Source organism: Leucoraja erinacea, chromosome 8 (assembly GCF_028641065.1).
Source record: "Leucoraja erinacea ecotype New England chromosome 8, Leri_hhj_1, whole genome shotgun sequence".
NCBI classification, from domain to species: domain Eukaryota; kingdom Metazoa; phylum Chordata; class Chondrichthyes; order Rajiformes; family Rajidae; genus Leucoraja; species Leucoraja erinaceus.
In genome coordinates this window covers 13,684,286-13,705,393 of record NC_073384.1, presented here as the reverse complement: position 1 = coordinate 13,705,393, position 21,108 = coordinate 13,684,286, and the positions used below count along the sequence as shown (strand labels likewise).

At 47.0% G+C, this 21,108-nt stretch overlaps 1 protein-coding gene across 1 annotated transcript in view; it reads right to left on the bottom strand.

Annotated features, from left to right (window-relative positions):
• Nucleotides 1-21,108, bottom strand: part of syne1b (spectrin repeat containing, nuclear envelope 1b) — a 386,581-nt gene that overhangs the window by 307,392 nt on the left and 58,081 nt on the right. Inside the window, 12 exon segments of the mRNA XM_055638842.1 lie at nt 769-927; nt 5,611-5,745; nt 6,418-6,582; nt 8,590-8,748; nt 9,637-9,810; nt 10,329-10,472; nt 12,223-12,375; nt 13,677-13,841; nt 15,803-16,005; nt 16,140-16,236; nt 18,587-18,755; nt 19,955-20,067. Coding sequence (XP_055494817.1) covers nt 769-927; nt 5,611-5,745; nt 6,418-6,582; nt 8,590-8,748; nt 9,637-9,810; nt 10,329-10,472; nt 12,223-12,375; nt 13,677-13,841; nt 15,803-16,005; nt 16,140-16,236; nt 18,587-18,755; nt 19,955-20,067 — 1,836 coding nt within the window.

The following is a 21,108-nucleotide window of genomic DNA, read 5'->3' as shown; positions in this document are numbered from 1 at the left end:
TAGTAAGGCTGACTTTAATTCCCATTCGGTGTAAAACATTGATTTAGTTCTTTCTCCCTCTTGAAATTCTACTAAAGCTTCCAATTAAATGTATACTATGTGAAGGAGTCCGCTTGGATGCCAATCCAGAACTATGGGTCACAGTTTAAGAATAAGGGGTAGGCCTTTTAGGACTGAGATGGGGAAAAACGTTTTCACCTAGAGAGTTGTGAATCTGTGGAATTCTCTGCCACAGAAGGCAGTGGAGGCCAATTCATTGGATGTTTTCAAGAGAAAGCCAGATTTAGCTCTTGCGGCTAATGGAATCAAAGGATATAGAACGGAGACGAGGAAACACTTTTTCCCACAGAGTGTGGAATTCTCTGCCTCAGAGGGCAGTGGAGGCAGGTGGATGCTTTCAAGAGAGAGCTAGATAGGGCTCTTAAAAATAGCGGAGTCAGGGGATGTGGGGAGAAGGCAGGAACGGGGTACTGATTGGGGATGATCAGCCATGATCACATTGAATGGCAGTGCTGGCTCGAAGGGCCAAATGGCCTACTCCTGCACCTATAGTCTATTGTCTATTGTCTATTGATATGGGGAATAAGCAGGAACAGGGTACTGAGTCTGGATGATCAGGGCATGATCATATTGAACGGCGGTGCTGGCTCGAAGGGCCGAATGGCCTACTCCTGCACCTATTTTCTATGTTTCAATGTTTCTAATCATCAGTTAAGGCCGCCTGCGGTTGGTGGTGAGGACGACCTTTTATCCGTGAACCACACTTACCCTGTGTTGTACAATGAGCTCTTCACTGCTCTCGCTGGTTAGCAGCATCTTCTCCCGAGTTAGTTCGGATTTGCATTCTTCCATCATCTCCACCAGTTTATTCCTTGCTGCCTCGATCTGAAGCTGGAGCAAATGGTAGGGAGCTTCGGCCTGAAGGTCCTAGGACAGTCCAATCAACACTATTAGAATTACAGAGAAGGAGAAGGAGGCATGCGTGACGTTTCGGGTCGAGACCCTTCCTCAGACTGGAGTCTTAGCCTGAAGAAGGGTCTCGACCCGAAACGTCAGCCATTCCTTCTCTCCAGAGATGCTGCCTGGCCCGCTGAGTTACTCCAGCATTCCTCGGTGTAAACCAGCATCTGCAGTTCCTTCCCACGCATTAGAATTACATAGGTGGATCTATGTAATGGGGTTACTCTAATCCTCCAATCCTTTCTGGATCTATATACTGTACCAGGGGACATTAGGAACGATGCTCACTTTGGGTCTATGTACATAGAAACATAGAAAATAGGTGCAGGAGTAGGCCATTCGGCCCCTTCGAGCCTGCACCGCCATTCAATATGATCATGGCTGATCATCCAACTCAGTATCCTTTACCTGCCTTCTCTCCATACCCCCTGATCCCTTTAGCCACAAGGGCCGCATCTAACTCCCTCTTAAATATAGCCAATGAACTATCCTCAACCACCCTCTGTGGCAGAGAATTCCAGATTCACCACTCACTGTGTGAAAAAAAAAAATTCTCATCTCGGACCAAAAAGACTCCCCACTTATCCTCAAACTGTGACCCCTTGTTCTGTACTTCCCCAACATCGGGAACAATCTTCCTGCATCTAGCCTGTCCAACCCCTTAAGAATTTTGTAAGTTTCTATAAGATCCCCCCTCAATCTTCTAAATTCTAGCGAGTACAAGCCGAGTCTATCCAGTCGGCCTGTACTCGAAGATGTACCATGGGAGCCATATTTAGGAAAAGACACCAAGTGCTGGAGTAACTCAGTGGGTCAGACAGCATCTCTGGAGAACATGAATAGGTGATGATTCAGGTCGGGACCCTTCTTCAGATAGGATTCAGATGGCAGGTACATGCAAGACTAAACAGCCCCCTTCAGTCCACTCACTTGGTTCTTGCCTCCTACAGCATGAACACACATAACGTACCACACAGCCATAAAATATAGTCATGGAATGTTATATTAGGCTTCACACCAGGGGCTCATTGAAAAATTAAAAAAAACCTGCTGGAAATCCAAAACAAAAACTCAGCAGGTCGGGCAGCATCTGCGGAAAAAGAAACAGTCTCCACTGCAGCTTTGCAGCTCTGTATATCATCCTTCTTCTCTTCCCGCAGATGCTGCCTGACCTGCTGAGTGTTTTCTTTTCCAGCATTTCATGTTTGTGTCCTCAATGATGTTGGATTACCAAGGTTGGGGCTCAATGGTTCAATTGACAGAATTTTAGTTAACCCCAGTCTGATGTTCTCCTGGGAAATAATATGGTGGCCTTGGAAGAGATCACGCTGGAGTGGACCACTGCAAGGCTGCACTTTCAAGGCTTGCGTTCGATTGATTGTAGGTGTTCAGTGGTGTGCTACATGAGTTGTTTACAGATGGGAACATTTTTGACTTTCCACGGTTTATATTCCCTCAGGTATAGCGGGGGAGGGGGCACTGAAGTAATTGATCAGTTTAAAATTATTGAGGGATTTAGACTTTAGACATTAGAGATACAGCAAGGAAACAGGCCCTTCAGTCCACGCTGACCAGCGATCACCCTGTACTCTAACACTACCCTACACACAAGGGACAATTTACCGATGCCAATTAACCTGCAAACCTATGCGTGTGGGTGGAAACCGGAGCACCTGGGGAAAACCCACACGGTCACTGGGAGGATGTACAAACTCCACACAGACAGTCGCCCTATCCAGGATCAAACTTGTTTCTCTGTCGCTGCAAGGCAGCAACTCTATCCTTGCGCCACCAAGCCACCCTGCTTTAACTTGCCGGTTGAATCAGCTAACAATCCGTGAGGAAAAGCAGTGGTCGCTGCTGGGGAAGTTCGAACAACGAGAAGCAGCCAATTCAAGGGTGATATCGGTAACACATTGTCACAACAAAGGCAAAGGAAACAGAGAACCCTTTCAATTCAAAAGGCCACTAATGGTGGGGCTCATTTAAAAACTTAAGAGCCTTTTTATGTTATTGTTGGTTGGGATATTGTTGTTTCATTTCATTCAGGGGATGCTGATATCTTAAGATTCTCCCGCTGGGCTATTGTGCAAGGTCTTGGAATTTTGCACAATGGGCAAGGGAAAAAAAAATGTCAGAATGGTTTCAGACTTGTAAGTGCAATGTCAGTAAGTGGAGCTTCCTATCCCTGCTGTTCTTGTCTTTATGGGCAGCAGAGGTTGAGAGTTTGGTAAGTGCTTCATTTACCTCATATATACCTCATTGGTGACCCTCGGGCTATCAAGTCAAGTCAAGTCAAGTAGCTCTCTCACAGGAGAACAGTCTTACAATATCTTGAACCTTTCCGACTGGTTGTGTCAAGGGTTCTTGGAGATTTACAAACAAGTGCCACATCAATGGCATGCGTAGTCCAACACTGGACGATGTACAGACAAAGATTCGTCACATACACATACGAGATGTGCAGTGAAATGAAAAGTGGCAATGCTCGCGGACTTTGTGCAAAACGACAAACAAACAAACAACCAAACAAACTACAACAGAATGTAACAGAATCACATATTCTTTTTCATATTAAATACTGTGGGCGGAAGGAAAAAGGGGAAAAAACAGCAATTAAATTTTTTTTTAAAAGCAGTAGAGTGGTACAGTAAAGTTAGTCCCTGGTGAGATAGGAGTTTACAGTCCTAATGGCAGTCTTTATTGGCTTTACCCTGCACTAAACGTTATTCCCTTTTCATGCATCTATCTTTACACTGTAAATGGCTCGATTGCATTCATGTAACCAGCATCTGCAGTTCCTTCCTACACAATATAACACGACAAATGTTCCGTACAAATTACGCACCAGTTTAACGACTTAAGCGCCTGTCACGGTCGTGTATTGTCTTTCTGCTGACTGGTTAGCACGAAACAAAAGCTTTTCACTGTACCTAGGCCACATGTGACAATAAACTAAACTGAAACTGTTAAGAAACCTTAGAATTACCTTTTCAAGGACTTTTGAAAGGAAAGGCAGTTTGGAAATAGGTCTGTAGTTGCTAGGCAAGGTGGGGTCTAGGTTAGGTTTTTTCAGGAGGGGCTGGACCACCGCGTGCTTGAAGCAGGTAGGAACAGTGCCAGGGGCCAGAGAACTGTTGATGATAGAGAGGATGCTGGAACTGGCTATTGCAATGGTGTCCTTCAGAAGGGCAGTGGGGACAATGTCGAGGGGGCAGGTTGCAGGTTTCATAGTGGAGACCAGCTTTACAAGGAAGGGTAGAGTAATGGGTTGGAAACAGTCTAATTTAGAAGACCAGACCAATGAGACAGCTAGGTCACGGGTGGGAAGGGAAATATTCGTTCTAATGTTCTCAACTTTGCTGATGAAAAATGTAGTAAATTCTTCGCACTTGGCAGGGGACCCAGCTAAGCTGGTACTGGGGGCAGGACATATGACAGAGGTAATGGTACTAAATAGGACCTTGGAGTTATGGGCGTTTTGGGAAATAAGGTCGGAAAAGTATTGTGTCCTCGCAGACTTTACTGCTTCCTGGTATTTGCGAAGATTGTTTCTCTGAAGTTCAGAGGAAATTTGATGCTTATCAGATGTATACTTCCGTTCTGATTTTCTGCATTCTCTTCTTAGAGCTCTGGTGGTGTCATTGAGCCAGGGCCAGCCTTTAGGCTTAGGCTTTTTCATTTCAAGAGGAGCAACAGAGTCTAGGATGGAAGAGCAAGTGGTATTGAATAAAGAAATGAGGTCGTCGGCGCTGAGATGGAGGGGAGATGCCTCGATGGTGCAGATGTCGGGAGCAGCTATGAGAGCCTCAGAGAACTTACTGGCAATCGAAGAGTTTGCTTAGCGCGAGTAGCGAACAGGGAGATGGGATTTTGAGGGAGAGAAAGGCAGAGATGCATCAAATATAATTACACTATGATCTGACAGACAAGCATCAATAATTTCTGTATTACAAATTGGGAGACCAAACGATAGCACCAGGTGGAGTGTAATGCCAAGCTTGTGCGTGGGTCCAGTGGTAAGTAGAGTCAGATTGAAGGTCTCAACCAGGTTCATACATTCACTCACAAGAGGCTTTATAGGACAGCAGACATGAATGTTAAAATCACCAAGAATCAGGACCCGGACAAATTTGGGCAGAAAGCTAGAGATAAGATCAGCAAGTTGGGTGATAAAGTCCTTATGCATTTTTGGTGGGCGATACACAAGAACAATTAAAAGGGGATGTGAAGAGGATGTTTCCACTAATGGGAGCGTCTGGGGCTAGAGGTCATGGCCTTAGAATTAAAGCACGTTCTTTTTGGAAGGAGATGTGGAAATGTATTTAGTCATAGGGTGGTGAATCCATGGAATTCTTTGCCACAGAAGGCTGTGGGGGCCAAGTCAGTGGATATGTTTAAGGCAGAGATAGATAGGTTCTTGATTAGTACGGGTGTCAGAGGTTATGGGGAGAAGGCAGGAGAATGGCGTTAGGAGGGAGAGATAGATCAGCCAAGATTGAATGGCGGAGTAGACTTGATGGGCCGAATGGCCTGATTCTACTCCTGTTCCTTATGAAGGAATGTTTGAGGGGGTTTAATGGAACAAAAGGCCTGTTATTCCCAGCTAATGTAACCGAATTCCCCCTATTCCCAGCACCCGTTGCTAACCTTCCACTGCTTGTGCAGGCTTCGCACCGTCTCCTGGAGGCCTTCCTGCTCCTGTTCAGGAAGGATGTCTGTCAGCTCATCACAGGCCTTCAGAAAGGCATTGAGGATTCCCTGATCAAACTGGTTGAAGAAATCCTAAGGAAGAAATAATTGTTTGGTGAATAAGAGTGACGTCATCTCAGCACGCCACATCTCAGCATGCACAGCGACGGTGTACTGACTGTCTTCCAAACCGCACGAGCATGCACTCTACTCCTGCACCATTCAGGAGCTCACACAAGTGCCTCCTCCAGAGTCCAGAGATGTGATTTAGTGCTTACTGAATTAGCCGGCCACGGGCAGGGGGGGGGGGGCTGGGGTCGAGAGAAAGAGAGAAATTGTGAGTGGATGTGGAGAGGATGTTTCCACCAGTGGGAGAGACTAGGAAAGCAGGCCATAGCCTCAGAATAAAAGGACGTTCCTTTAGGAAGGAGATAAGGAGGAATTTCTTCAATCAGAGTGTGGAGAATCTGTGGAATTCTTTGCCACAGAAGGCAGTGGAGGCCATCAGTGGATATTTAGTAAGGCAGAAGTTGACCGATTCTTGATCAGTAAGGGTGTCAGGGGTGGTGGGGAGAAGGCAGCAGAATGGGGCTGAGAGTCAAAGATAGTTCAGCCATGATTGAATGGCGGGGTAGACGAGATGGGCCAAATGGCCTGATTCTGCTCCTATCACATGAACGTATGGCCTTGGGGGTCTGTGTACAGGATCACACGGTGCCGGATCTGCAAGTGCAGCCTCGTCTCAAGGAAGCTGGCAAGCCTCACCGTGTGCCTTGCTAGTAGCCGCTCGGGGTTCCCCTCTTCTATCAGGGCGGTCTGAGCAGAATGTAGCACCAGCTCCAGCTCCTTCCTGCAGTCCTCGAATCTCTTCAGCAGGTTGCTGTTTGTCTCCATGTGCTTCCTCCATGTAGCTCCTTTCTCCAACATGTCCTACCAGGAAGCACCACACAGCATGAAGCTGCAATCTGCATCCCCAATGAGTCCCAAAGTATTCCAGCCATTGGCTCCCAACTGGCAATGTTAGAAAGGGCTGATCTATTGGGGGGGCATTCATTGGGGGGCAACCAGGAACAAGCACGCAACTAAAAAAACATGCAACAAACACAAAAAACACGCAAAAAGCGCGCACAACACACAAATAGCATGCACAACACGCAAAAAACACGCACGACACGCAAAAAGCACGCATGACACACAAAAAGCACGCACAACACATAAAATGTCCGCACTACACACAAAAAGCACGCACAACACACAAAAAAAAGCCCGCACAACACACAAAAAGCCCGCACTACGCACGCACTATACACAAAAAGCACGCACGATACACAAAAAGCACGCACAACACAACACACAAAAAGTCCGCACTACACACAAAAAGCACGCACGATACACAAAAAGACCGCACTACACACAAAAAGCAAGCACGATACACAAAAAGCACACACAAAAAAAGCACGCGACAAACTGGCAGAAAAAAACACGCAAAAAACATTAAATAATCTGACAATGTTATAAAGGGCTGAACTATTTTGGGTAATCATGAAAGTATCATTATAGACTAAACATTATTATAGACTAAAGCACACAAACAAACACACAAAACATCATTATAGGCTAAAGCACACAAACAAACACACAAACAAAGCATGCCAAAAGACGCAAGAAACGCGCAAAAACACACAAAAAGCATGCAGAAAACTGGCAAAAACACACAAAATAAACTGGAATTGTAATAAGGTGCGGAATTATTTGGGGTATCCATTGAGGCATTATCATAGGCCAGGAACAGGCGGGGAACTACAAAGCTTTTCACTGTCCCTCGGTTCATGTGACAATAATAAATTAAACTACATTTTAAAAACTAAACGTAGACATAGGTACGGGTAAGGTTAACAGATGAATCATCTTCTACAAGGCCTCCTGCACTGGGAGCATTCATCTAGATATGAGGCACACCACTCTGACTCTATGCCAGAAAGAAATGCAAATCTGATCCATATTCTGAAGGACTGCAAAACAGTGGATGCAAAATTGGCTTGGTGGTCAGATGCAGAGAGTGGTAATGGGGGAGGGGAGGGTTCTTTGCTTTTCAGTTTGGAGACCTATCGCCAAATTGTCTAATTGTGTTGCCACTTTCGGGTAACAATGTTCTTTACTGTTAAATAGCTCTCTGTGTGTAAATGGGAAATGTTGCACAGTGTGGGATCTGTTTCCACACTGCATGGCGCTGACTCTGAAGAACTACAGATGCTGATTTATACCAAAGTTAGACCAGAATATGCTGGGGTAACTCAAAGGGTCTGGCAGCATCTTTGGGGGAAAAGGATAGGTGACGTTTCGGGTCGGGACCCTTCTTCAGACCCAGACCTGAAACGTCACCCATCCATTTTCTCCAGAGATGCTGCCTGACTCGCTGAGTTACTCCAGCACTTTGTGTCTACCCACTCTCTCCCCTTGGCCCTGTTTAGAATCCAAAACTATCCAGACAGAAGCAGACTGTGCAAGGAACTGGGTTACTCAAGCAATAAGCCAGCAGGGTTATGATTGGGTAAACAAGCAGTTACTTTGCAGTGAACCACATGGTTTTCTGATTTAAATCCCTAATGCCCCTGTCCCACTTAGGAAACCTGAACGGAAACCTCTGGAGACTTTGCGCCCCCACCCAAGGTTTCTGTGTGGTTCCCGGAGGTTTTTGTCAGTCTCCCTACCTGCTTCCACTACCTGCAACCTCCGGCAACCACCTGCAACCTCCGGGAACCTAACGGAAACCTTGGGTGGGGCGCAAAGTCCAAAGGTTTCCGTTCAGGTTTCCTAAGTGGGACAGGGGCATTAGGAATCCCACATCCCTTTCAGAGTCTAGAACATCACAGGCACTTGCTCCCGTCTGCATCCTTCCACATAGAGTCAATGGGTTAAATGTAATGGGAGTTTCACCTGATACGCAGCTTGAATCTGGAGGAGTTTCTTCTGTAGCAGAGATGAATCCAGGTGCATCATCACCTTGCTGGAGTTGATCAGCTTCTGGACTGTCTGCAAGTTCCACTCTGCTTCAGAGACCGCCTTTTTGCATCGCTCTTGACACGCTGTTAGTTCCTGGAGGGGAACAGAGGTCGCGTGTTTTACTTCATGTTCATAAGTGACAGGAGCTGAATTAGGCCATTCGGCCCATCACGTCTACTCCGCCATTCATTCATGGCTGATCTATCTCTCTCTCCTAACCCCATTCTCCTGCCTTCTCCCCAAAACCCTGACACCCGTACTAATCAAGAATCTATCTATCTATCTCTGCCTTAAAAATAACCATTGACTTCGCCTACACAGCCTTCTGGAGGCAAAGAATTCCACAGATTCACCAGCCTCTGACTGAAGAAATCCCCTCTCATCTCCTTCCTAAAGGAACACCCTTTAATTCTGAGGCTATAACTTCTGGTCCCAGTCTCTCCCACTGATGGAAACATTCCCTCCACATCCACTCTATCCAGGCCTTTCAAAAAATGTATTCAAGAAACATAGAAACATAGAAATTAGGTGCAGGAGTAGGCCATTCGGCCCTTTGAGCCTGCACCGCCATTCAATGTGATCATGGCAGATCATCCAATTCAGTATCCTGTACCTGCCTTCTCTCCATACCCCCTGATCCCTTTAGCCACAAGGGCCACATCTAACTCCCTCTTAAATATAGCCAATGACTGACCTCAACTACCTTCTGTGGCGGAGAATTCCAGAGATTCACCAAGAGAGTGTTAGAGCTATTAGGGCCAACAGAATCAAGGACAGATATGGGGAGAAAGCAGGAACGGGGGGGTACTTATTTTGGATTATCAGCCATGATCTTATTGAATGGTGGTGCTGGCTCGAAGGGCCGAATGGCCTACTCCTGCACCTATTTTCGATGTTTCTATGTTTCACTATCCGGTACATTTTCTGGCTCCAAGAACTCGTCAGCTAAATCCACCGCGTGTAGTCATGATCTTCACCAACCTGATGTCCCATCTTGAGGCTATCAGCTGAGCTGCCGTCTGTGTTGCCGGCCGAGGTGATCTGATTCGCCCTGTTTGTTGCCTCGTAGAACCTGGTGATTTGCTTCTCCAGCTCGTCGATAGGTCCCAGCAGCTGGTGAGCTTCCAACAGCAAGCACTGGCAACGCTCCCGAACCTATACAGCACAACAGGCAAGAAATGGACACACACAAATCAACGTCAGGCTGACGAAGGGTCTCCAGCTGAAACCGCACCCGTTCCTTCTCTCCGGAGATGCTGCCTGAGCCGCTGATTTTACAGTACTCCATGTGTCGTGTCGGCCTTCAACCTCATGATAAATGCACACGTTACTACCTCATAATTCCACCCCCCCCCCCCCCCCCCCCCCCCCCCCCCCCCCCATCTCCCCATCATTAGCTGCATGTTTGTGAAAAATTCAGTCACTTCTAAACCAGAGGGTTATGAAAATCTGAAGAAGAGTCTCGATCTGAAACGTCCTCCATTCCCTCTATCCGGAGATGCAGCCGGTCCTGCTGAGTTAATCTGGCATTTTACATCTAGCAGCTGATGTTTGGCCGCCTGTTTAGGTGAACGCTGGTCTTTACCATCCGAATGCATTGATCGCACTTCCAATTGCACATTAAACCTACACTTCTTTCCCCATATCTGGAGGGTGGGAGGGGGCATTCTTACCTTTATCAGCTGATCTTTAATGGTCGACATTGTGGCAAGCATCTGTGTCACTTCATCCTGGGGTGTGTCCTTCGTTAACTGTTGGGCTGTCTTGGAAACCACTTTGTACTGTGCTTCCATGATTGGCACTTTTTGCTTTGTAACCTGCAGAGCATCAGAGCAGCAGTTTGTGAGGGAAAGCTAGCAATCAACTCCTTGAGCACAGTCAATAAAATGAAGCGAGGAAATGGGTCAGGTAACCCGCTTGCAGAGGTCGAACATTGTACTGATAGTTTAGTTTAGTTTAGTTTAGTTTAGAGATAGAAACATAGAAACATAGAAAATAGGTGCAGGAGTAGGCCATTCGGCCCTTCGAGCCTGCAACGCCATTCGATATGATCATGGCTGATCATCCAACTCAGTATCCCATCCCTGCCTTCTCTCCATACCCCCTGATCCCTTTAGCTACAAGGGCCACATCTAACTCCCTCTTAAATATAGCCAATGAACTGGCCTCAACTACCTTCTGTGGCAGAGAATTCCACAGATTCACCACTCTCTGTGTAAAAAATGATTTTCTCATCTCGGTCCTAAAACACTTCCCTCTTATCCTTAAACTGTAACCCCTAGTCCTGGACTTCCCCAACATCGGGAATAATCTTCCTGCATCTAGCCTGTCCAACCCCTTAAGAATTTTGTAAGTTTCTATATGATCCCCCCTCAATCTTCTGAATTCTAGCGTGTAGAAACAGCATGGAAACAGGCCCTTCGGCCCACCGAATCCACGCCGACTAGCGATCCACGCCACTAACACTATCCGACACAAATTAAGGATAATTTTACAATTATACCAAGCCAACTAGCCTAAAAACCTGTATGTCTTCGGAGTGTGGGAGGAAAGCGGAGCCTCCTGGAGAAATCCCATGCAAGGTCACTGGGAGAATGTAGAAACTCCGCACAGACAGGGCCCGTGGTCAGGATCGAACCGGGGTCTCTGGCGCTGTAAGGCAGCAACGCCACCATGCCGCCCACTTTATGTCTAATTTGGCAAACAACCGCGTTGACATTGAGACTAGTTAATGAGTGCCTTCATATCAACGCATCGATGGTAGAAACATATTCTAACATTGGGACACGAGGAACTGCAGATGCCGGAATCTTGAGTAACTCACAAAGTGCTGGAGTAACTCAGCCTCTGTGAAGGACACGAATAGGTGACGTTTCGAATTGAGTTCCTTCTTCATTGGGAAGAAGTGGGGGTGGGAGAAAGATTGGCAATTGATAGCTGAATATACAATTGGGGGCTGGGGGGGGGGGGGAGAGAGATGGGCGGACAAAGGCTAGAGATGAACAGGATACATACAAAGGGTGTCAGATATGGAGAAGAGGAGTGATTGAGGTGGAATCAAGTACAATCAACCTATATCCCTCCCTTTGGCCTTTATATTTCACTACTTTATCCTCCTTATCTGATTATAATTTTGCCTCCTTTTCCTCTCTAGCCTTTGTCAACCCAAATGCCAATAAAGTCTCCCTAATTCACCGATCTATGGCCAGGCTGTATCTGTTGCCATCTCTTTTCCAGCTTTCTCCCCCCCGTACTACAATCTGTCTGAAGAAGGGTCCCGACCTAAACGTCTCCCGTTCCTTTTCGCCAGGAACGCTGCCTGATCTGCTGAATTGCTTCATCACTTCAGTAGGAACCAGCCTGCGCAGTTCCTTCCCAACACACAAATCTATTCTTTATTTACCATTCGAAAATACCCCGTTAGTTGTTTAATTTATCACTCGCATGTAAAACTGATGAACCGTCTGTTAGAGAAACCATGAGAGATCGCTTTCCATGGAAGCCCAGTGTTATACCTACGTGCCATGTTGACAAACGTTAACTTTCTCTGTGGATAGAATTGTGTACCTCCATGTCCTGAATGTAAGTCTTGACGTTGAGGAAAGAGACGTCCACGGGGGAGACCTGCTTCTCGTTGGCCGAGTCCACAAAGCTCTTCAGGGTAGTCACGCCATCCAGATATTCCTTCTTGAGCCTGTCCACTTCGTCTGCCCGTGCATACTGCAGAAAAAAGGAAGGCATCATCATGCGGCTGGGATTAAGGTAGATGTAGATAGAAACATAGAAACATAGAAAATAGGTGCAGGAGTAGGCCATTCGGACATTCAATATGATCATGGCTGATCATCCAACTCAGTATCTCACAGAGTTTCCTCCCACATACCAAAGACGTGCGGGTTTGCAGATTAATTGGCCTCACTATATTGCTACTAGTGTGTAGGGTGTGGATGAGAAAGTGGGACTAGTGTGAACGGGTGATCAATGGTCTCATTGATCAACAGGTGATCAATGGTCAATCATCCATGATCAACAGCATGGACTAGTTGGGCAGAAGGGCCTGGTCCCATGTTGTATTTCCAAACCAATCCAAGCAAAACCTCACATAGGGAACATAGGATGGACAACAACTGCCCTTACAATGGACGCCCTTGTTACTGATGCCCACATTGTGAGTCACAAAAGGCAAATGATGGCCTTGCTATTCATTGACATTGGAATTGAACAAACCCGAGCAGGGAAGTCCATCACTCGTGTTGCTGGTTTACCAGGTAACCTTCGAAGCATTAAGGCGACACAGTGGCATAGTGGTAGAGTTGCTGCCTTACATCGATTACAGCGCCAGAGACCGGGATTTGATCCTGACTACGGGTGCTTGACTGTACGTCGTTTGTACGTTCTCCCCGTGACCTGCGTGGGTTTTCTCCGAGATCTTTGGTTTCCTCCCGCATTCCAACGGCGTAGAGGTTTGTAGGATAATTGGTTTGGTATAAATGTAAATTGTCCCTAGTGTGGGTAGGTCGTGTTAATGCGCGGGGATTGTTGGTCGGTGCGGACTTGGTGGAGTCTGCACCGACTGGGTGATTCCCCACTGTATCTCATAAGGTCATAAGTGATAGGAGTAGAATTAGGCCATTCGGCCATTCGGCCCATCAATTCTACTCCACCGTTCAATCATGGCTGATATATCTCTCCCTCCTAACCCCCTTCTCCCCATAACCTCTGACACCCGTACTAATCAGTAATCTCGAAACTAAACTAAACAGGAAGGACAACAACTGCCCTTAAGACGAACAGCCTTGTGACTGATGCCCATATGCTGAGTAACAAATGATGGCCTTACTATTCATTGACATTGCAATTGAACAAATCCGCCCAGAGGTGCACTGTCACCTCAGTAAAGGAGTGGAGTCTGACCATGCATAAACCATCTACAACCTCGTTACAGGTTTTTGGGATATACCAGGTAACCTCCGAAGCATTGCTACTCAACCATTCCATAATGGAGAAGAAAATAGACCTACGTGTTTCACTTTGACGAAGAGCTCCCTCCAACGCCCGTTGAGCAAGAGCAGCTGCTGCTTGAGATCCCGAGAGACCAGTTCATCGCACGTCTCGATCAGGAAATTCCCAGCGTCGTTCATGACAGAGTGCTGCTGGATCCAGTGCGGGAGGTGACGGAAGAAGTCCTTCCAATGCAAACACACGACAAACGTAAGAAAGGGAACGTTAGATACGAGCTGTGCGTGTTAAGGGGGGGTAGTTTACAGCGAAAGTGCTGGAGTAACAAAGTACTGGAGGAACTCAGCAGGTCAGGCAGCGTCACTGGAGGAAAGGAATAGGTGACGTTTCGTGTCGAGACACCTTCTTCAGAGGGTCAGGGGAGAGGGGAACGAGTGGTATGAAAAGCTACAAAGAACAATAGAAAAGTGAACAAAAGAACAAATGCGAGCTGCTGTAAGATATTTTAATCACCAACAGTGCAATGGACAGTGTGTCAAAATGCTAATACATGGAATCAGGATGTCTTGCTACAAAGCGCGGACCTGATGCTGAGTTCCAACACAGTACTGAGTGACTGCTGCACAGTTAAAGGTTGTGCCCTTGAGAGCAAATGCACGGAGGGTAATCTGCGTGGTGTAGAGGTGGTGGCACTTAAAACCGTGGAGCAATTTCACTCTAGATATTTTTCCGAGATGCACACAAGGAATGAGCTCCCCAGAGGTGGGACCCGTGGACAGTTAGCTCTGGAAAAGAGTCCAAATCTGGCCCATCTTACCAGAGGTATGGGACACATCCCGGCTAATCCCCCCACTCGGTGGAAGGCTAGAGGTCCATGTGAATGTAAAAGGTAAGAAGGCTGCAGAGCAGTGAGACCAAAGGACACAGATCAACATACATGATACCTTCTTCTGCTTGGAACGCTTAAAACCCCACAGTATAGACAATAGACAATAGACAATGGGTGCAGGAGTGGGCCATTTGGCCCTTCAAGCCAGCATCACCATTCAATGTGATCATGGCTGATCATCCCAAATCAGTACCCCGTTCCTGCCTTCTCCCCATATCCCCTGACTCCACTATTTTTAAGAGCCCTATCTAGCTCTCTCTTGAAAGCATCCAAGAGAACCTGCCTCCACCGCCCTCTGAGGCAGAGAATTCCACAGACTCACCACTCGCTGTGAGAAAAGGTGTTTCCTCGTCTCCGTTCTAAATGGCTTACTCCTTATTCTTAAACTGTGGCCCCTGGTTCTGGAACACCAGGAACTGTTTCCTGTCTCTAGTGTGTCCAATCCCTTAACAATCTTATATGTTTCAATGAGATGCCCTCTCATCCTTCTAAACTCCAGAGTGTACAAGCTCAGCTGCTCCATTCTCTCGGCATATGACACTCCCGCCATCCCGGGAATTAACCTTGTAAACCTACGCTGCACTCCCTCAATAGCAAGAATGTTCTTCCTCAAATTAGGGGACCAAAACTGCACACAATACTCCAGGTATTCCAGAATGAACATTGAATACATCCTGGGGGCATGAACATCGAATTCTCCCAATTTTGTTAGTCCTTGCTGTCTCCTCCCCTTCCTCAGTCCCCCTGCTGTCTCCTCCCATCCCCCAGCCTTCGGGCTCCTCCTCCTTTTTCCTTTCTTGTCCCCGCTCCACCCCCGCCCCCGATCAGTCTGAAGAAGGATGTTTCGGCCCGAAACGTTGCCTATTTCCTTCGCTCCATAGATGCTGCTCCACCCGCTGAGTTTCTCCAGCTTTTTTGTGTAACCTTCGATTCTCCAGCATCTGCAGTTCCTTCTTAAACATTGAATACTCCAGTATGAACATTGAATTTTCCACTTTCAGGTAACTAAACTGTAAAGAACCCCCAACCCCCCTTCCCTCTGTTCCCTGTGTCCCCACTTGGTTTTGCACCCATTTCTCCCCTATCCCCTTCCCCTTGTCCCCTTCCACTTATACTCTTTCCTCTGACTTCACAATTTGCACCTCTGCTATCCTTCTCTCACGCTTCTTATTCTCTTCTGTATCCCACCACCGACTGACCAAAACTCCCCCTCCCCTGTATCTACTATCTTTGCCAGGCTTTGTCCTGCCCCCACCTCTCTTCCAGCTTTCCTCCATGTGCTGCAGTCAAGTCTTGTACCTTCTTTGCAAGTTCCGGTTGATTCAACATCTTCTCTGCATCTTCCAGCCAAGCCTGAAGGTCTTCGACTGTGCCGTTGTACTTGTTCCAGTTGGCGATCACTTCCTCCAGCATGGACTTGACGCTCCGCACCTCCACCGACAGGTTCCGCCATTGGACCATCGAGTCGGTCAGGAACTTGTTGGCGCTCTCCCGCTCCTCAGCTGCAGGCAGCAGCAATGGCAGGGCAGGAAGAAAGAGCAGAGGGTCAGCCACGGTGGGCAAGCACGTCTACCGTTAAGAGAATTCAACTGACACACCACGCGTATGAAGTCGGGTTCAACGATTCTCTGGTTACCTGAATCCTCGACTTCTAAGTATGCATCAGCCGCCTGTTTCAGAGACTGGAAGGTGACTTCGTAACGTCCAAAAAACTCGTTGCCCTCAACAAATGACTGCAGGGAAAAAGACCAAGGACATCACAGGGAGTTGAGTGCTCAGGATGTGATTTACCATTACTTACTAATGGATACAGGTCAATGGACAATAGGTGCAGGAGTTGGCCATTCCGCCCTTCGAGCCAGCATCGCCATTCACTGTGATCATGGCTGATCATCCACGATCAGTACCCCGTTCCTGCCTTCTCCCCATATCCCCTGACTCCGCTATCTTTAAGAGCTCTATCTAACTCTCTCTTGAAACATCCAGAGAATTGGCCTCTACTGCCCTCTGAAGCAGAGAATCCACCGCCGAACTTCCGGTACACTCCGTTCCAGAGTCTTGCCGTTTTGCCGGACAAACAGAGGTCACGGCCTTTGAGGGAGCCGAGAGACTGGCCCGCAAAGTCAGCTTCGGAATTCGGCTATGGGAACGGATCTGCTGGCTCCAGACGGGCCGCAGTTCCAGAGTCCCGGCCCAACGAGGGTAGGCGGGACTGGGGTAAATGGGGCTTCTCGGTCAGCATAGGCAGGTTGGGCCGAAGGGCCTGTTTCTGCGCTGTATAACTATGTGACTCTACATAGAGTCAAGGTAAGTAATGCTGGTTGGGGAGGCTGAAGGGATAATTCTATTTGTACATCCACATGCTAAGAGAAATAAACATTGGTGATCCTTTGCATTAAAATGGACACACTTTTTAAAAATGGAACATTTTTCTCTGTTTATGCATGGGGTAGCAGTGACAAAGGGACATTCATGAACCAGCGCTCACGGACATATGCTTGGCTAAACCAATGGATATTAAGAAACACCACGAGACATCAGACCGGTGTCATCAATAACCCTCTCCAGTTTAGATACAGTGTCGAAACAGGCCCTCTGGCCCGCCGAGTCCACGCTGACCAGTGTTCACCCGTGGTCACTAGTTTTATCCTACACACGAGGGACAATTTACAGAAACCAATTAACCTACAAACCTGCCCGTCTTGACCTGGAATGTGGGAGGAAACCGGGAAACCCACGCGGCCACAGGGAGAACGAACAAAATCCATACACACAGCGCCCAAGCTCAGGATTGAACCCGGGTCTCTGGCGCTGCAAGGCAGCAGATTTACCGTTGTGCCACTGTGCCGGCCCAACGAACCAGCTGGTTAGATATCGAAGAGTTTGCAGAATTAAATGACTAAGTTTAAGACAAACTCTCAAAATACAAACTGAGTCAACTTCATTTCAAAAACTTGTTCCCGGTGGGATTTGCATCCACAGTTGCTAATTTAGCCGCAAAGCCGTCAATAAAAACAGAAAATGCTGTCAATATTCAGCAAGTCAGGCCACATCTGCGGTAAGAGAAACATTTCAGATCAAAGACCTTTTTCAGAACCTGCTGAGTATTTCTACCATTTTCATTTTAGATATACAGCATCTGCAGTTTAAAAAAAAACTTTCATCCAGTCTACAGTATATGAAGAAAGGAACAACGGATGCTGGTTTAAACCAAAGATCGACACAAAAGCATAGAAACATAGAAAATAGGTGCAGGAGTAGGCCATTCGGCCCTTCGAGCCTGCACCGCCATTCAATATGATCATGGCTGATCATCCAACTCAGTATCCTGTACCTGCCTTCTCTCCAACCCCCTGATCCCTTTAGCCACAAGGGCCACATCTAACTCCCTCTTAAATATAGCCAATGAACTGTGGCCTCAACTACCTTCTGCGGCAGAGAATTCCAGAGATTCACTACTCTGTGTGAAAAAAGTTTTCCTCATCTCGGTCTAAAAGATTTCCCCCTTATCCTTAAACTGTGACCCCTTGTTCTGGTCTTCCCCAACATCGGGAACAATCTTCCTGCATCTAGCCTGTCCAACCCCTTAAGAATTTTGTAAGTTTTTATAAGATCCCCCCTCAATCTTCTAAATTCTAGCGAGAACCTGCAGTAACATATGAATATTCATATAAATGTTGATTTCTCAAACTTCAAGTAACCCTTGCATGTCCTCTCCCTCCATCCCTCCCCCACCCACCTCATTGTACTGGTTTTAATGTCATCCTGTTGAGTCTCATTGTCTGCAACTCGTTTTCACCTCGCCCCACAACCAACAATGAATGGCCTGTTTCCTTGATCATCGTTACTTTTTTGCATATCTTTAATTCATTTGTTCTATATCTCTCTATATCACCGTCTATATCTCTCGTTACCCTCTCCCCTGACTCTCAGTCTGAAGAAGGGTCTCGACCCGAAACGTCACGTATTCCTTTTCTCGAGAGATGCCGTGTGACCCGCTGAGTTACTCCAGCTTTTTGTGTCTATCTTCAAGCTGCAGCATGTATTCCACAGTACAATTCCACTGAAGTAAGTATTCCTTACGATGTAATTTTGTAGGAGAACTTGAACACAATCCCTCCGGCCGTATTTGATGATCCATGATTTGAGTTTGGTTTCTGCAAGCACCAGGAACGCCAGCAGACGATACTTCAACTCCAGAAAGTCCAGTCTGGTTAAGTGGTGCTTGGATCCCAAGGTAATGAAACTAAAGCTGGGTAATAAAGGACATGTAATGTGAAGCCCAAAACAAACCCCAAACATTAACATAGTTGCACCACAACGTGTATGTATTTAACCACACAGGCAACGAGCCCTACAGCGTGGAAACAGACCCTTTGCCCAACTTGCCAGCACCAACCAACCTGCCCCATCTACGCCAGTCCCACCTGTCTGTGTTTGGTCCATATCCCTCTTAACCTGTCCTATCCATGTACCTGTCAATATGTTTCTTAAACGTTGTAATAGTCCCTGCCTCAACTACCTGAGGATCGCCTCAGCGCAGAGGGAGAACAAGGAGGGAAGAGACAAAGACTTTATGGCTTTTGCCTTCCATCACAGGTGAACTCACTGTGGTGGATGTTAAATTTGTGTTTATTGTGTGTTTTTGTTCTTTTTATTATATGTATGGCTGCAAGGCAACAACATTTCGTTCAGACCGAAAGGTCTGAATGACAATAAAGGATACTTTGACTTGACTTGACTTTGGTTCCTCCGGCAGCTCATTCCATACACCCGCTGTAAAAAAATGTTCCTATCAAAGATTCCCCCCCCCCCCCCCCCCCCCCTCCTCACCTTAAACCTATGTCCTCTGGTTCTTGATTCCCCTACTCTGGGCAAGAGACTCAGAGTCTCCAAGGGTGGTGGGAGAATCAGAGGGGAGTTAACGGGCCTGTGAAAGTGAAAGTCGGGAAATAGGTGAGCTGACGGGATTGAAAGGATTTCTCTGAGAGTTAGAATTGACTCAATGGGTCAAATGGCCTCGTTATATGCAGCAAGAAAACAGGGCAGCTGCCTCCCAGCTCTAGAGACCTCCGCTGCTGTCTGTGTGGAATTTGCACGTTCTCCCTGTGTGTTTCCTCCGAGTGCTCTGGTTTTCCTCCTGCATCCTGAAGACGTGCGGGTGTGTAGTTTAATTGGCCTCTGTAAATTGCCCCTAGTGTGTAGGGGGTGGATGGGAAAGTGGGATAACATGGAACTAGCGTGTGAACGGGAGAGTGATGGTCCATGTAGAACCTATGGGCCGAAGGGCCTGTTTCCATGCTGTGGCTTTCAAATAATCAATGAAACCGCATCCCGTTGTTTTCAGTGGTAACTGCTCAAATAGATTTGATGGCATTCACACCAGAGTAAGGTCTCCATTTCCACACCAAGCCATTGAGCCGAGATGGGTTTCACCAAGATGGCACTCACCGCTCTGCCACGTCTTCCAGCTGTTCAATCGGGATGGGAATCCCATTCACAGATCCTGCCCTGTAGATCTGGTGGAATATCTGTTGGTGACTTTCCAAAGCTTTGATTACATCCTGTGGAGGAAAGGAAGAGAAATCTGTTTGCTACCACCTGGGAAACCATCAAGGGTTAACTGGGGAAGGTCGTTCAGTGCTACATGTCAAGTTCATGAGTTATAGGAGCAGAATTACGGCATTCAACCCAACAAGTCTACTCTGCCACAGGACCCATCTTGCTCAGGGAAGCTTTGCCCTGCACTGTCAGTGACAAGTTATCTCCAGGAAGCAATGTGGGGCTGACTACATGGTCAAACATGGTGGGAGAGTCTCGGATCAGATCGTCGTAGCTTCAGAATTAAAGGGCGCTCTTTTAGAAAGGAGGTGAGGAGGAACTTCTTTAGTCAGAGGGTAGTTAATCTGTGAAACTCATTGTCACAGAGGGCTGTGGAGGTCAAGTCAGTGGATATTTTTAAGTAGAGATAGAAAGATTCTTGATTAGAACGGGTGTCAAGGGTTATGGGGAGAAGGCAGGAGAATGGGATTAGGAGGCAGAGATCAGCCATGATTGAATGGCGGGGTGGACTCGATGGGCTGAATGGCCTAATTCTACTCCTATAACTTGTGAACTTCTGAAACAACCTTCATTCTTAGCCTTCCTCGACCAGCATGAACATGATGGGCCAAACGCCACCTCTAACGTCTAAAGTTTAAAACATAGGAACGGCTGTCCATTCACATATTTTAGTGCTGTCATATAACCTGTAATAATATTTGCGTACACTTCTGAATGAGCAGATTAAAATCCTGAACGATGAGAATTTGCAATTAATGGCTGTGAACTATCAGAAGAGCTTAGAGTTCAGAGTGTAGACCTTACAGGCCCTTCGGCCCACTGAGTCCCCGCTGATCAGCAATCCCTTTACACAGGCACTATCCTACACACTAGGGACAATTAATCATTTACAATTTTACCGAAGCCAATTAACCTACAAACCTGCATGTATTTGGGGTGTGGGAGGAAACTGGAGCATCCGGAGGAAACCCATGCGGTCACAGGGAAAAAAGGTACAAACTCCACACAGACAGTACCCGTGGTCATAGAGTGATACAGTGTGG